Here is a 17,620-nt window from a genome sequence, read left to right as displayed (position 1 = left end):
CAACTGGGGGTCTGGGGGCCCCAGTGGGTCCTGGGGTGGGGAGACGTTTATTAGAAGCCTGATGAGAGAATATAGTGACTCTACTCTAGAGGTTTATTAGAAGCCAGATGAGAGAATATAGTGACTCTACTCTAGAGGTTTATTAGAAGCCAGATGAGAGAATATAGTGACTCTACTCTAGAGGTTTATTAGAAGCCTGATGAGAGAATATAGTGACTCTACTCTAGAGGTTTATTAGAAGCCTGATGAGAGAATAATAGTGACTCTACTCTAGAGGTTTATTAGAAGCCTGATGAGAGAATAATAGTGACTCTACTCTAGAGGTTTATTAGAAGCCCAGTGAGAGAATATAGTGACTCTACTCTAACCATGTGTTTCACTCTTCAGTGTCATCTCCCCACCTAGAGACGTTATGGCTTTATCCTCTCATGTGGTCTTTGAGACAGGGTCTAATCAAATGGAGGTCCGGACCTAGTGTGTATCAATGTAGGAAGAGTTGAGAACCACTGTTCTTACATCAGCGGCTCTCACTGTTCTACACCAGCTGTTCTCACCGTTCTACACCAGTGGTTCTACACTAGCAGTTATTATAGTTCTACACCAGCTGTTCTCACCGTTCTACACCAGTGGTTCTACACTAGCAGTTATTATAGTTCTACACCAGCAGTTCTCACTGTTCTACACCAGCTGTTCTCAAATAATTTTTTTCCAGGAAACTCACATTTTCTGAATAAATATACTTGTGACCCAAAACTGATTTGGCAGATGTTTGTGCTGCTAATATGACAACATTATCAAATCAAATCAAATCAAATGTATTTGTAAGGCCCGACAACACACGTTACTGTCCCTCATGGGCCGGACACGTCTTCTTTAAACAAGAAGAAACATCACAATAAATCAAGAACAAAACAAAAAATACCATGAAATCCAAAATAAAATGTAAAATAAATAAATGCAACACTCCCAGACATACCCCAGCGAAGGTAAGGAAAAACGCACTAATAAAAACCTAGCAATAGGAAAAAAGCACCACAAGCAATGCACACACACGCACACACGCACACACGCACGCACACACACGCACACACACACACCCACACGCGCACACACACACACACACACACACACAGTCCCTTACATGTTGGAAGCTGCAGAGCATCACACATTTCACCAGAGGGCAGTGCAGTTCAAAGAATTATCACAGCTGTGTCATGCACACAGAACCGTGAATGAATGAATGAATGAATGAATGAATGAATGAATGAATGAGTGAAAACTTTATTTAACAGATTGCAGAATGGGTACAATACAGTACGGCTCAATACACACAATTGTTAAGGAATTGCAGACCAGAGAAAGACGTTTGTCTTGTTTACATCAGGGTCCCCCCTATACCTATGTCATACAACCATTATGCTTATCCAGTGCTGGACGTTCTGTACTGTCTGAAACTGATGGCGAAACTTCAGTTGTATATATATATCCCCTCCCCCCTCCTGCTATGATGCCTGAATTTCCCCAAGGGATCAATAAAGGATTATATATATAATGCATGGTCTTTATGCTCAAATGAAACTTTTGCATTCTCTTGGTGGTTGATTTTAGGCAGTACAATGCTATTAATTTGACTAGTGTGTGTGTTAATATCTGACCGCATTTACATTTATGTCACTTGCCTGCTTGTAATTACATGTGGATTTAAATGAAGTATTCAAATGTGTGAGTGCTTGTGCACATGTGAGAATAAAGTCCCAATATATATATATTTAAATCCTTTTGATAGAGAGAGCGTATATAATGTATATTCGTTTCGTGCTCATATGTATGTCTTCAAGAGTTGAATAAAGTAGTATTTGTCTCTCCCTGTGTTGTATGTGTGTGCGTGCGTGTGTATCTGTATATGCCTTTCTGTCCGTTTGAAATGTCTTGTCTACGTCTACGGTTTCAATTCATTTGTACCGAGGTAGGATATCATACAATCAATGAACGTTTACCCGAAATAATTATTCTGTCCATGAAGCATAAAGGTAAGTTATGATGAATTGAAAATGGGGGACCCTGATGTAAACCTGCAAATCTGGTATGTCATAAATGTATAGATCATGTAGCAGTACTGTCTATCTTGGTTGGTATGTCATATATGTTATGATGAATTGAAAATGAGGGACCCTGATGTAAACAAGACGAAAGTCTTTCTCTGGTCTGCATGTATTGAGCTGTACTGTACTGTACCCATTCTGCAATCAGTTAATAACGTTTTCAATCAATCAATAAATCAATCAATCAAACAAGACGAAAGTCTGTCTCTGGTCTCTGTCTGCATCCCGTTAACAATTGTGTGTATTTATTGAGCCGTACTGTATTGTACCCATTCTGCAATCTGTTAAATAAAGTGTTCATTCATTCGGTCACCGACCGTGTAGTGTAACAGTCGAGGTGTGCGCGCGCTGCGCGTGTTCTCTCTTTTCATTTGAGATCATGTCGAAGTTTACCGATTATAATTTCCGAAGATGACGTCTGCGGACGAGGGGGAGGGGGAGGGGAGGGGGAGGGGGGGCAGTGTGTGTGTGTGCGAGCGAGTGAGTGTGTGAACTGAGCGGAGGTGAAGAAGAGGAGGATGAAGCTGGGAGCGGAGGATGGGAGGAAGAGTGGAGTAAGAGACAGGAGGCCAGCTCTCTCCGTGCAGCCAGCCCGAGTGTGAGAGGGTGAGTGAGTGAGGAAGACGAGGAGCGAGAGAGAGAGAGAGGGAGGTCTCCGAGGAGGAAGCTGCACGGGAACAAAGACGCGGCTTCTGGACACAAACACCTCCGAGACGTCGAGAGAGACGACGCCGCGGCCGGAAACTTTCAACTTTTTCCCCGCCAGAGGCTCGCCGGGACCCGGCTTTGTGTTTCACGGCGGGCGGGTGTCTGCGCGACACATGAAGGAATAAAAAAAAAGAAGCCCCGGCGCCTGGATCGACGTATAATAATAATTTGACGCGAGCGGGGAAATCCCTGGGACGGTGTGTTTGTTGAGGAGGGTTACGAGAGAGAATGGCGGCCAACATGTACCGAGTGGGAGGTAAGGATTGTTTTAAATTTTTTTGAAGAAGATGAGCCCCCCCGACGCGATTATTGTTCCGTCAGCCAGCCAGCTCGTTGGGGGGGTTCGACACGGCGAGCTGTTAGCTGCGTTAGCTGTTAGCTTCTAGCTCCGGCGGTTAGCTGCTGCTAACGCACCGTTCACGGAGGGGAGCTAGCTGCTAGCTGCACCGGGCGGCCCGGTGCTCCGGGGTGTCGTTAGCTAGTTGATGTCGTTAGCTAACTAGTTAGCTGGTTAGCCGCTCCGCCGCCATGCAGCCACTGACTGGACCCGCAGCGGTATGTCAGCTCGCTAACTTGCTAACTTCTGTTAGCTTACTTGGGACGTTAGCAACGACTATTTCGTGAACACTGTTGTTGGCAAGTTCCTCACCAACGCTGGGCACCAGAGGCACAGTCACGTCGGTTAAATAATGTCGGCAGAAAGGGGGCTATAGCTAGGTCACCAACCGACTCTTTTTAAGCTATTCGTGTTACTTTAGTAGCTAACGACCGCCAGCAGCAAGTATTTCCAAATGCAGCGATTACACTGAACCGATTTGTTGCGAATTGTAGCCGATCTGCCGTTGATAAGAGTTAGCACTGTTACAGTACGCGGTGGGGTACTTTGTGAAAGATGTAAGTGTAACTCAACTGTAACTAAGTGAGAGATCATAACTAAACTGGATTTATAGCGCCAACCACTTAACGTTGGCCGGTGGTTAACCCAACGCTGTGTACGAAAACGCCGGTAAACGTGCCGCATTGGCAAGATGGCCAGCTGCCTGCTATCATGGTTCTCTCTCCATTTATTCCTTCTCATCCCTGGGTTCAGGGTTGTGGATAATAATAATAATATATGACTGTACTTCACGCAACATCGCTGTGTTTGTTTATCGATCGTTGTTGATGCAATGCCGCACTCTACAGTTATCGCCCACGAGTAACACTGTTAAGCGTTTATCTGTCCTTAGTCCCTGTCTTTGGCCGCAGATGTGGCTATTTTGCAGAGTACACTGTCAAGTGTAACGTTGTGTACGGTCCCACAAGTCTATGTCGCCTATTTAGGTCACGGTGATTAAACACGGCACTGGAAAGGATGCTGCGTATTCAACGCACAATGTAAACAAGAGCTCCACTACTCTCTACAATTGTGGATTTGCATAGCCATATAAGGTTCTAAATTTTTTTTTACGAAGACTGCTAAACTGTATAGACTTCGCTGTAACGTTAGATATGTACTTGCACACTGTGGTTGCATTGTTTGCACTGTGTTGGTTGCACACATGCAGTTAGTTCTGCATTTCAGTAAGTGACTTGAGTAAGCGACAATCTGGTTGTAGTGACTGAATTTAACAGGATAGTAGTGCCACTACATTCATTGACGAGCTCTAATGTGTGGTGTTGAATCTCGTTGCACAGCCAGATACTTACAGGAGATACTTAAAGTAGTAGTATCATTACAGTACAAATGGCACTAGTGCAAAAATTCTATTTTTTTTCTTTACTACAACTGTGTGTATTCCTTGCTCATTCTTGCATCTGGTTCTGTGCCACCAGTTGAAATGGGCTTCAGATGCTAATAATTTCTGCGTCGCTGGTGTTACAGTTTCAGCCATTTAATCCCTCTACTGTAAACTGATTGCATACCCCCACACACACACACCATTCGTCTTGGCCGGGGCACCATCGCTGCAGATGGCCTCCTCAGGCATGCGTCTGACTGGCTCTTTGGCCACACATCAGCATAAAGGACGTATTATGAGCCATGTTGTGCACGTTGGCACGCCTCCTGGGGGAACTTTTCCCTGAGAGGGTCCACATGAGGAAGCCATTAAGAAACATTTTCTGTTGTTCCTGTCGCTGCTGGAGATTATGGTTTTTCATAACCAAGGTGATTGCGACGAGTGATGCGGAGCAGTTGCCCCCGGAAAAAGAGTGTTTATTGAAAGGGTTATGCCCAACTCGACGGATCACGCGTGCAGTAGAATTGACAGTACACAGGGTGACAGGACGTTCTATGATGTAGCGAATAACATTTAATGGCAGCGTAACAATCTAGCTTATGTACCGGTAATATTGCAGGGAGTGTGTTAACAACAATGACAAGCCTGTGATTACATAATGACTCACTAATTGATTTGTAATTAGCCTACATTGTAGCAAGGTTGAGTAGTTTGGTTATGTAAAGCAATAACTGAATCCGTGCGATGGAAGTCGAGGGCCTAGGGGGGGGGGGGCAGGCCCCTCGTCACAACACTCGTCACAACACTCCTAGTGTCACAGACAAGGTCACACTAAAGTCATGAAAACTAAAGAAAAAAATGCGTGACTCACCAGTTTTCCATCAGAAACTGTTGCTGTATTGTGTTCCTCAGTGGTTGGGTGGGAGAATCCCTTGAGAGGAGAGGACCACCTCATGTGATTTCATTCAAGCCTGGAAAATGAGCTTCTGTCAAAGGCTTCTGACTGCTAGCTTCCCTTTGTATACATGCTCCTACTGGATGAGGAGGTCCCATTGTGGCATCAGGCTGCATTATAAATGTGTCATGATGTTTGCAGAGCTATGTCTATATTCTATATTATAGCTATTAGTATGGAGACAATACTATGGCTCATTTGACAGTCACTTATCTCGTCCAACATGTAAAAAATTGTTTTTCATGTATACGTTTGCGTGTTATCCCGTGGTGAATATTGTATAGTTTCAGAGTGATCCGGGCTAATTCCTGGAAGCTGAGTTATTGAACGCTATGTGCATTTAGCAAAAGTCGTTCACGTTGCTCGCCTGGACATGATACTATTTCCAAATCAAAGGTATATAATAGGTATTATGTTTCATCATGAAGGCATCAAAGGGGGGGGGGGGTCGTTTTGTGATGCTCTGATCGTCAGCAACGGCATACGTTTTGAATACTACATACGTTGATCGTTGCGATCGATGTGAAATCATTGTAGGATTGTCATATAGTCCTTACCTTTGCTAGGAGGTATTGCAAAAAGAATATTCCAATTGTCTGATCGCGATTTCCAGTATTGATGTCCATCGGGTCCCTGACATGAAATGGGACAAACTATGCATTAGGGCTGTACCGAATGTCATTTTTTTAACATTCGAAGCGTCGATTGAAGTATTATATATATATTATATATAAAAAAAATCTACTTCATAATTTCTTTATAAACTAAATCCTCAATTTGAATAAAGTGATTAATCTGATTAAATTAGTATTTTACTTTGATTAAATAAACTTTTTTTAATGAATATAACTCATCAGTTTCGTTAACATAAATAATAGGGATGCACCGAATGGGAAATTCTTGGCCGAAACCGATACCGAAAATAGGAAACAGTTGGCCGAATGCCGAAAGGCCGAAAATGATTCATAGAATAGAATATTTTTTTACCAATGTTGTTCAGCTACCTGATTATGGAAAAATATATGATTATGGCAAAACTTAACTTAAATAATAAATAATCACTATTATGGGTCCATAAAACATTTATTCAGCACTTCTGAATGCATACAGTACATTCATTCCAAGTCAAGTACATTTTCTTTTCTCTGTAGGATAACTACAAAGTGCATTCAGAACAAAGCCAATGTGCTTTAAAACTGCATAAAGATCTGCACACATGAGAGGGAGAATAGCTTATAGCAGACTTAATGATGTTACTCTAGTGGCTACAGTAAGCATTTTATATAAAAGTACCCCCTCCAATGTACAGTAAATTACCTAGTATGGTTGTCAATATTCCAATGTACAGCTTTGCTTGTACAGTTTTACAGTGTTTCCCCCCCCCCCCCCCCCCCCACCTCCTCCAATGTACAGTTTCTACGTCAAATCTATATACTCCCTTTTCTGGACTCTTTTTGTATAACAAACAGTACTGTATTTGCAAATCTGGTATGTCATAAATGTATAGATGTAGCAGTACTGTATCTGTATGTCATGTATGTCATATATGTCCTGATGAATTGAAAATGGGGGACCCTGATGTAGGGGTGGGCGATATATCGAGTATACTCGATGTATCGCGGATTGTTCTACCCGAGATGTAGTACTGTACTATATCGCGAACATCGAGTATTAGTTTATATGGCGCCGCCCGCGGCCGAGAGACACTCGCAGTGCTTTCCTCGAGAAGGGACGGCGGAGCTATAGGCTAACGTTCGTGTACTGGTCCCGAGTGTAGCAGGGACGGCGGAGCTATAGGCTAACGTTAGTGTAGTCAGGGCTGTACAGTGCGATATAATGTTGCGGTTGTAATTTCATTAGACAGACCAGCGCGGACCTTTAATAACATGCAATTTAATTGACACGAGCAATGAGCTAACGGTAGCTGCTAGGCCTGCCACGATAACACATTTTGCTGGGCGATTAATTGCCCCCGAAAATATCGCGATAAGCGATATTATTGCGACCGGTTAGAGAATTTTTTTTTTGGAGAAATTTATTTCCCAAAACTTTTATTTTGAAGCCCACCGCTCCGTCTTTTCCTGTGTTTTAGACTTTTATTTTGAAGCCCACCGACCGGACCGGAAGTATTGTTGTGATTATCAGGTACTTTGGGTACCAGAAAAGTCACGTGAAACACTGCAGACCACTGATTGGTCAGAATAGAGACGCGTCTCTAGGATTTCATAATCATTATGTTTGCAGCAGGCACAAGTGCAATAAACAAAGGATACAGTCACTGTGTATTCTGCCTCATTTATTGATTAAACAAAACCGACATCAACACAATTTGCCACCGAGCGGAGAGTTTAGTCTTGCAAAAAGATCGCTGACTTGTTAAGGCTTGTTGTTAGGTTAGGTGCTAATGTTGTGCTAGCGTTTTAGCATGGCTATCGTACATAGCGTGATCAATATAACTCGCTATTGATTGTTTGTATGACGTTTGTAACGTTAATGCTAGTAGAATAGACACAACGTGAGGTAATCACCATCCATTTTAAACCGGTTATTACCTAATGCTAACGTTAGCAAATAGACGCGACTGGTAACGTTACAGCTTGTTAGCCTAATGTTAACGTTAGCATAGACAGCCTAGCTAACGTTAACGCTTGTAGAATAGACACAATGAGAGGTAACGTTAGCGTTAGCAGAATAGACACAACGAGGGTCTCGTTAATGTTGTTATTGATTGATTGATTGAAAACTGTGTTTACTCTGTTTGTATGAGTAACGTTAATGCTAGTAGAATAGACGCAATGAGGGGTAACGTTAGCCCCACGGAGCTCCTGTGCTGTGCTCTGTAGTAAAGCCAGCGGCCCGCCTCCCAACACGGACAGTGACTGACAAGGGGCACTGGGTCCGCCTCATTAAAACAAACGCGCAAATAGCAATTAATCGCGCCCGTCAAAATCATTGCATTCATTTTAATTATCGCGGCAATTAATCGATTTATTGCTTATCGCGGCAGGCCTAGTAGCTGCTAAGTTAACCAAGGTATCCATTAGGATTATGCTAAGCTAACTAGTGATAGCTGCTAACCCTGGAAAACGGTCAAAGCGGACTCCACAAGACTAGTTCCATTGGTGAGGAAAGGGGGTGGGTTATATTGACAACGCTTGACAACAGAAGTTTAAACATAACTTCATATTTATTGGTTATTCGTTTCTGTATTCGTTTCTGTATATCATCCAATTTCCATCTCTGTGTGTCTCCATCTCCATCTCTTCCTGTTTACATTCGAGTGTGACGTCATCACCCACGGCAGCTTAGACGATCAAAACGTGAACCTAGAACAAAACCCGAGGGGGGGGGGGGGGCTGGCTCTCTTGTTCATTCTCGCCCCCTCTCTCTCTCTCTCTCTCTCTCTCTCTACATTCAGTAGCCAAACGTTATTATCGATATCGAGAAATATGATAACATTATCATATCGTTATCGCGATATGATTTTTTTCCATATCGCCCAGCCCTACTCTCTTGACTTTGGCACAGTAGACGCGCGACGTGTATTCTCGAGAATGATAATAATAATAATGCTCTTCAGATTATATTATCAACGACAGACAGCGTCAATGTGAGAAACACAATCCCTCCCCCTCTCGCTCTGAAGAATATGCATATTAGATCACTCAGTGATTAACCGCAACAGGCATATAGTAAATAAGGATATAAAGCATGTTAAAGACGCATTTATTGGACGCGTTGCGCGCAGAGTTTACATAGAAACAGCGCGACTCCCGAGTCCCAAGAGGAGTTATCACAGGCTGCAGAACGCAGGACTGAAGAGCTCACGTTGCCGCATTTGGTTACGTTATCACAACAACACGCGTTAGGTTACAGGTTGTTTCTGTTTCGGTGATATATTTTCTGTGAAAAAACTCTTTCGGCCGAAAACTTTCGGTGGCCAAAATTTCGGTGCATCCCTAACAGGGTTAGATATTAACTTTTTTTCAAGGGCTTTTTTTGCCCCCCCGTAATAGATTTTCGTATTTATTTATTTATTCGTATGTATTTCGGGGGCACAACATTTTTATAATGAAAATTAACATAAAGATTATAAAACATTGAGACTTTTTTTTACAGTCTTCGTCCCTATGTTTGATAACGTAATGTTAATGTCTCCATATATAGGGCTCTACGCTAACCTTTTTCCCAAGGAGCACATGTGCTCCTAAATAAAATGTTAATAAATAAAATCTAAATACAAATTTAGGAGCACACAGAAATTTAGGAGCACAGTGACAATTGTTCAAGTAACACACACACGCACACACACGATGTGTGACATCATGGCTTGGTTTCATGTTTTGAGGTACCTTCAATTATCTGTAAATAATACATACATACTCTATCTAAATAGATTAAATATTATTGTCCCTGAGGTAGGGCTGGGCGATATAACGATAACGATAAATATCGTGATATATTTTAATCGATATCGAATATCGAAAGAAAAAAAATCGATTTTTTTTTTTTTTTTTTTTTTTTTTACCTGCAACAGGGCAGTTTTAAAACCAGAGGTGGTGGACAGACTTGTCTTTCTTGCCTGCAACTTAAAGTAATGGCTTTGCTTGTCCAAATGACAATACTGACCAAATTGAGATTTATTTTTCTCTTGTCCATTTATTTTGTTTGCTTTCTAATTTAAAATACAGTTTGAAACCGTCTGTACACAGTAGGCTATGTGTGCTAGCAGAACTAGACTCCAGTCACGAGTCACGGTGCACATGTGCGGTGGTTTGTCCACCAAAAAAGCGCCAAAAGATCGAAAATAAACGAGCAGAGCCAGAACTGTTCAACTCCCCTGGAGCCACAGCCAGCAGAGAAGCCGGTTTACTTTCGCTTTTAAACCAGCTGCAGCCTGAGAACTGGAGTGTGAGGGGATGTAACACTAAAGATGGCGGCAATGACAAAGAATTGCTGCAAAATAAACATACATCTGTTAAAAAGAAAAGAAAAAAAAACAATTTAATACTTATAACAATTCGATAATTATCGATATCGAGAATTATGATAACATTATCATATCGTTATCGCAATAAGATTTTTTTCCATATCGCCCAGCCCTACCCTGAGGGCAAGTTGTGTTGTTGTCTTGATATATCTACAAATAGCAGACGAATAACCGGTTGCCTCTGGATCAATGAATGTCTAATATTGAATAATATTATTAGATATTTTATTTTTAACATCCCTAATTCCAACAGTCAAGAGGCTTGTTTCAAATTGATGAAAAACCCCACACACGCAACGTTTCTGAGTATAGGCTCTGGCCAGATCGATCAATGAAATACGTTGCGCGCTCAGCGCTGTGGAATGAAGGAAATGCGCATCGGGATCGGATTTGGATGTTATTCTTTGGAGTTGTGTTACAAATAGGGATGCACCGATATGAAAATTGGCCGCCGATACCGATTGTTCAACTAACACTATCGGCCGATACCGATACCGATATTTGTATATTTGTATATAAGTATTTGTATTTTTTTTTCTTTTTTTTCTTTTTTAATGAAACTACTGTATATTTGTATGTGTATGTTTGTATTTGTAGGCCTCTTTACTTACTTAAAAAACATCAACATCAAGAAATATGTTTATGGTATCACTATCTCTCTCCCAGTATCGTCTTGCGGCCTGCAGAGGGATACTATTTTCTCAACCAGAGCTTTCAACCAATGCAATGGAACCATTCTTGCGGCCTGCAGCGGGATACTATTCTCTCAACCAGAGCTTTCAACCAATGCAATGGAACTAGGGCTGGGCGATATGGCCTAAATATGATATCACGATATTTTCTGACCTTTCGGCGATACACGATACACATCACGATGTTTTTCCTTTTTTCCCCAAACAATTCATTATGAGGCTTACCAAGACAGTATTTGAGTTTGCAAGCGAACATTAAAGACAAGACTTTTTATATTATATATTAGATTTAGATTATTGGATTCTTAGATTATATATTTAGCATTTTAGCCTTTCGTTTTTTTATATTAGATTAGATTTAGATGATTAGATTACATATTATAACTATTTATTTATTTACATGTATGTATACATTTATTATTTGAACGGCTTAAGGCTATATCTGTACTTGATGTTTGTTTGTTGTGTTGCATACTTGAAATAAACTTCAATCAAATCAAACCCCCCCTCTTAAAAAACAAAAACCTGTGTTTAACCTAGCCATCTATAAAACATCATGCTAAAACTGTGAAACAAATGTCCTACTCCCCTAAAGAAAGAAATACATGGCAAACATGACTCAGTTATCCAATAGTGCTGCTGCTTTTTATTTTGTTAAAATCTTTTAGTTAATAAGACTAAAAGACTACAATATATATGACTACAAGGGCCAGAAGCCGACTTCATGGCGGCATCCTGTCCTCGCATTCCATTTCCGGTTTTCCGGTTAACGTTACATTTTCAACAACAGATTGCTGCTAATTAAACACTTCATGGAAACGGAGTAATGTTAACGTTATGTCGAGTTCATACGTGTAGTGTAGTATGAACTCGACATAACGTTAACATTACTCCGTGTCCACTGTTGCTGCCACTGTTGCGTCGCAAATGGATGGTACACTCTGTTAGCTCCGTAGCTAATCAGTACCGTTAACGTCGGAGCTTACTCGTGGGTTTCAGGGGGCATCCCTAGCACTGAGCCACCGCCTCTCTGTCTCTGGCTAGGTGTGTGCGCTTGCGTGCGTGTATGTGCGTGTAGATGACGTCATTTGGGCAAGTGTGTGTGTGACTGACTTTTTCTTTCTGCGAGAGGGAGAGGCGAGAGGGAGAGGAAAGCATTTAGCACTGCGCTTGTAAGTCGCATCTCAGCCGCGGCGGCCTCTAACGCGAGGGCAAAACATCACGATATCCACGATACATTTAAAAAGTGTATCGTTAATGAACTGTACCCGATATTTATATAATATCGTCATATCGCCCAGCCCTAAATGGAACCATTTTGATTGACAGTCGATTCGGCCAATTACGCCACACCGCTAGCACCCACCTCCTGCTGTCCTTACCACCAATCGGCAAGCGTTTATTCATTTTTCTACTTTCGGGCATGCCGCCATTGTTCTGTTTGCGAGAGCAGAACACACTTAACGTAGCTACGTTAGCTGCCCGGCCCGCCGACCGGCGCTCCACAGCATGACCAAATGAGACATAATGATTTTACTGCAACAAATGTTATAATAAAACAAAGCCTTTCTATACATTTGTCTGGTTGAAAACTTTATTAACAGATTGCAGAATGTGTAGTTGGGTACGGAATGTGTAGTTGGGTACGGAATGAGCAACGGAATGGAACCGAGCTATGAACGGACTAACGGAGTAATGCCTTGTTTACTGCTATCTTCGGGTAAATAATATGCTTGTTATTGAACGTGTAACACTAACTATATAACGTTAATGCCACAAAACGAATGTTTGTGTCATTTTAACAGCAGATACTTTCTTAAATGCCATCTTCCCGAGAGAGGGTGTTGACGGGGAGTTGTGTTATTAATAGCATTGAACAGCTAACCGAAAGCTAGCGTTAACTATTGTTAAAGGTTTAGCCATAACGTTACCTTGGCTAAAGTTGGGGCTATTCATAATGCAGCAATAATGGCTGCAGACCTGCAAGCAAAGCACAGCAAGTTGGCAAAGGAGTATTCCAACGCAAATCACATTTTCACCAGTAACGTTAGTCTTGCATCTCCCGGTAGCTAATGAACGGACTCGGAGTAATGCCTTGCTGCTATGGGTAATAATAATATGCTGATGTTATTGTCCGTGTAACACTAACTATATAACGTTAAGATTAAGATAGCAGTAATGCTTGATGAAAGCAGAGCGCTCTGTCTGTGTTCGCATCCTCTCAAGTGCCTGTAACACGCAGCGGGCCCCGCCTCCCTCCTCCTTGGAACAAACATTCCACCCAAAAACTGAATTTCAGTCCAGTTTCAATCTGAACTATTAACAGCGGAGCTGTTTTGTAATCTGCACTTGTCTGTCTCGCACACTGCAAGTAAATGATTTTTCCGGTTTGCACACGCACATATTATTAGGGGCAAATACGAGGGAAATGCTCGCACTGTAGAGCATATATATAATTATATATATAATTAGTAAACTGTCTGGGGCTTTTTTTGCCCCCCTTAACTGATTTTCGAGGGCATTTGGTCAATTTTCGAGGGCATTTTGCCCCAAGCCCCCGTTAATTTCAAACCCTGAGATTCCCTAATAAATAATCCAATAAGGGCACGGTTGGTATGAAAGTGATGGTGACGTCTTATAGTATAATATTATAATATTAGTGTAGCCTAATCTTTAACTGCAACTGTGAAGAAAACCCCCATTGGTTTAAACAGATTGAAAAAAAAGAGAGAAAAAAAGATAAACTTTTTATTAAAAATAAATTTGTTTGATGTTGAATGTTGATATAAAATTCGAATGTCAACATTATGATCGAAGCTTCGAAGCATTCGGTACAGCCCTACTACACTTGCCCGGGTACTATTTCTCCGCCCCGGACCATATAAAATGTAACGCACAGTGTGAAATAAGGTTTCAAAGGGTAGGCGATACTGCCACCTAGCAGGATTCGGCCGGCATTGCAATCTCTGGGTCTCAGAATTAAATAAATTAAAAAAAAATCTAAAAACGAGTTAACTCATTATTGGCGCTCAACGGTTGTCAGCCAATAACGAGTAAACTCGTGATTGGCGCTGATTGAGTTAATGATGACGAGGTGGGACCTATCAACATTTCAACAGACCTGGGTCAATCATCAGTGTTTAGTTAGGAATACACCATATGTTGGATGATGATTGGTTGCAGTAGCCATGATCATCCATGTCAGGATGTCATGTCAGGTACATGCAACACAGATTAGTGTTGACATCTGTCTGCTTGAGAAAATCCCATTTGCTGCAATAAAAATTATTGAACAGACTGAAAACTTTATTTTATTAGATAAAACATGTTGACAAAGTTGTACTTTGCAGTTGAAAAAAGGTAATATATTGCAATATTAATATTGCAATATATTTTTAATCGCAATACTATCGTATCGTGAGGCCTCTGGTGATTCCCACCCCTATTTGCTACCTTCTGCTTTTAATCTGACAATGGAAAATATTAGGGCTGTCTTAAATACTTAAAAAAGAAAATTAAAAAAAAAATATTATATTTTTTTTGTCTCTAAAATCTTGCGCCTCCATTCCAATGAAACGAAAGTAAGCGGCGCCTTGACTCCACCTCTCTACAACAAGCAGGTGGAGATTATCTGTGTTGAAAACAACAAGGACATGTGCAGCAGACATGTCGACGAAGAAGTCATCAGACATGTGGTTACACTTTAAAATATGCAAAGACAATGCCCAAAAAGCCGAGTGCCAGATATGCCAGAAGAAAATGGCATATCACAACTCTACAACAACTTTGTCAAATCACCTAAAAAACGTAAGTATCGTTGTACACGACGGCGACGCCACACAAAACATTAATAAGGCTATGCCTATGCTGCTATGACTAATGTGTTACCAAGTTGGCTAATTTAATTGTAATCATCTCCTTTTGTAGGTGCATTGTCTGATATAATTATAAATGATAAATTAAATATAATAATTGTTTGCTTGATAGACGAAGGTTGCAACATAATTATGTAATGTCATGTCGTTGGCTGTGAGAGCAGCCCCACTGCACCCAGGCAGCGCAGCCGAGTGAAACCTTGTTGGCTGCGTCACAGTCACGAAAGGGGCTACTTAATTAATTAATCCAATCCACTTTATTTATAGAGCACATTTAAAAACAACAAAGTTTACCAAGTGCTGTACAAGTCCCACAACATAAGATTAAAAAAAAGAAAAAAATATATTATTAATATTTTTATTTAAAAAAAAATTCTCGAAGCTTCGAATTAAAATCGAAGCTCGGCCTTGAAGCTTCGATTGCCAAAAAAAGCTTTGAAGCTCAGCCCTAGAAAATATTGATGGAAGACATACCTCCATTTATATATTTATTCATACATATATTTTTCATTCTTCTTATGGAGTTGGTGTTTTACGACCCGGCTCCCATTTTAATGCCAAAGGAGCCTATTATTGATTGGCAGGGAATGCGTCACGCTGATCTACGGTGCTGATCTATGGTGCTGACTGGGCTCGTGGTTCTTCAGAGTGAGAAGACTAGGGCTGTCCTCGACCTAATGAAACCCACAGTCAACTATTAGTCATAATAGACCAAATAGACGTGTTGATTTAATCAGAAAAATCTTGTAAAATTCTAGTTCCCATATGCGATCAAGGGAAAAGCATATAGTGCTTACCAGAAATGTACTTACGGTATAGGTTTTCCTGGAATTAAGTTAACATGGAAAAAAAGTATAGATGACCTAATCGATAGGGCTATGAATGAATTGCTTCAATACTATTGAAAAAATGCTTGGTCATTTGATACAGAATTTCAGTACCAGTCATTGAGCCAATAAACATGTTTGTTTCAAGCTATAAGGCTGGCAATTGGCCGCTTCTTCTGTTCAACCAATCCAAAATGTAACGAGTCCTCAGATTGGTTCATTATAGCACAAAGTATTGTTTGGGTATCTGCATCGAATCCGAGGTATTGGAACCAGTATCGGGGGGGGAAAAAGTATTCAAACCATACCCAGTCAAACTAATAAAGTTTTGGTCGACTTGGATGAAACCGGCCCGACTAAGAGGGGGGAGCCATAGAAACGCCATGCCAACGCGGAATCGGATCTGGAACAAGCAGCCTGATGTTTTTGTTTTGAGGTGTCAAGCACAAAATGTCTATGGAGTCTAGGCTAAAACTTCTTATGACACCCAGTGCTTCCCTCTGTAAGTTCTTTGTAGCAGTGGTGGTAGGGATCCCTGTTGCTCTTTAGATCCAAGGCTACGTTCACATTACAAGCCTTAGGGGCTCAATTCTGATTTATTGCTCAGATCTGATTTTTTGCTTGGCTGTTCACATAATTTTTAGAGTTGTTCCAATACCGATACCAGTATCGGAAATGCCTCTAATACAGCCTAAAATGCTGGTATCGTTATCGGCGAGTACGCGTCAAATCTATGCTCCGATCCCATATGACGTACAGTGTTTCCCCTGAAAAGAAAATCAACAGCTGTGCGCACTCTGCCGGAATCCATATTTGTGCGTGCGCACGTGCCGCCGGAATCCATATTAGCGCACGCTGCTGAAGAAATAACTTAAAACTACCTTAGAATTGTTTGAGATAGGTTATTCATGTTCATGGAGTCATGTGCGTGTGAATCTGCTAGGATGTTTTTGGTGTGTCCGCTGACACTAGAAGTGCTCTGGAGGCCCAGGTAGCTGCATATTTGTACACTGCAAAAAAATAAATCTTATCAAGTGAAAATATCTTGTATTTGGTACAATAAGTCCAATATTGAGTAGAATTGTCTGAGTTGAATTATCTTATTCCACAGATAATTTAGCTTATTTTTTTCTTGATTTTGGTCAATTTAATCTTTTAAGAAAATGTTAATCTTGTTTTCTTGAAACAGGATTAAATGGACAAATCAGAAAAAAGCTAAATTATCTGCCAGTGGGATAAGATAATTCAAGATAATTCTACTCAATATAGACTTATTGTACCAAATACAATATATGTTCAGTTGATAAGATAAAACATTTTTGCAGTGTAGTTGTAATCAAAGTAAATTTGACTTGATTAATGACATGCCTCAACTAGGCCTGGGCGGTATGCTTTTTTTCACACCGTTATACCTTCATGACCTAATACCCCGGTGCACGGTATATTGTTAGCGGCGGCGGCGCAGCTAACAATATACTCGTTATTATCACCATACATAACGCTTGCTTATATTGAAACACGTTGAGATTAGGGCCGTGCTTTCAACCTGAAAGTGCACTTTCTTCAACCTCGAGGTAAACAAATCTCACAGAAGGTAGACACTGCCGCCTGCCGGCACCATCCAGGTATCGACGTGAGCTAACGGTAGCTAGTTAGCCCGGCCGGCAGCCCGGCACCATGTATCAACGTGAGCCAGTTGCATTAGGATTAAAAAATGTCAACACTCACTCACCCCGTTTTATATTACGTT

The 17,620-nt window shown here is 41.1% G+C and overlaps 1 protein-coding gene across 5 annotated transcripts in view; it reads left to right on the top strand.

The window, feature by feature from the left end:
- Positions 1-2,603: 2,603 nt before the first annotated feature.
- Positions 2,604-17,620, top strand: part of mta2 (metastasis associated 1 family, member 2) — a 109,015-nt gene continuing 93,998 nt past the window's right edge. For all 5 annotated transcript variants that reach the window (XM_084328589.1, XM_084328587.1, XM_084328588.1 and 2 more), the window contains exon 1: positions 2,604-3,066. In XM_084328589.1, coding sequence (XP_084184715.1) covers positions 3,039-3,066 — 28 coding nt within the window. In that variant the 5' untranslated portion in view covers positions 2,604-3,038. The remainder of the gene's footprint in view (positions 3,067-17,620) is intronic.

Source organism: Notolepis coatsorum (genome assembly GCF_963971535.1).
Source record: "Notolepis coatsorum genome assembly, chromosome: 1".
NCBI classification, from domain to species: domain Eukaryota; kingdom Metazoa; phylum Chordata; class Actinopteri; order Aulopiformes; family Paralepididae; genus Notolepis; species Notolepis coatsorum.
This window is presented reverse-complemented; position numbering and strand designations above follow the sequence as displayed.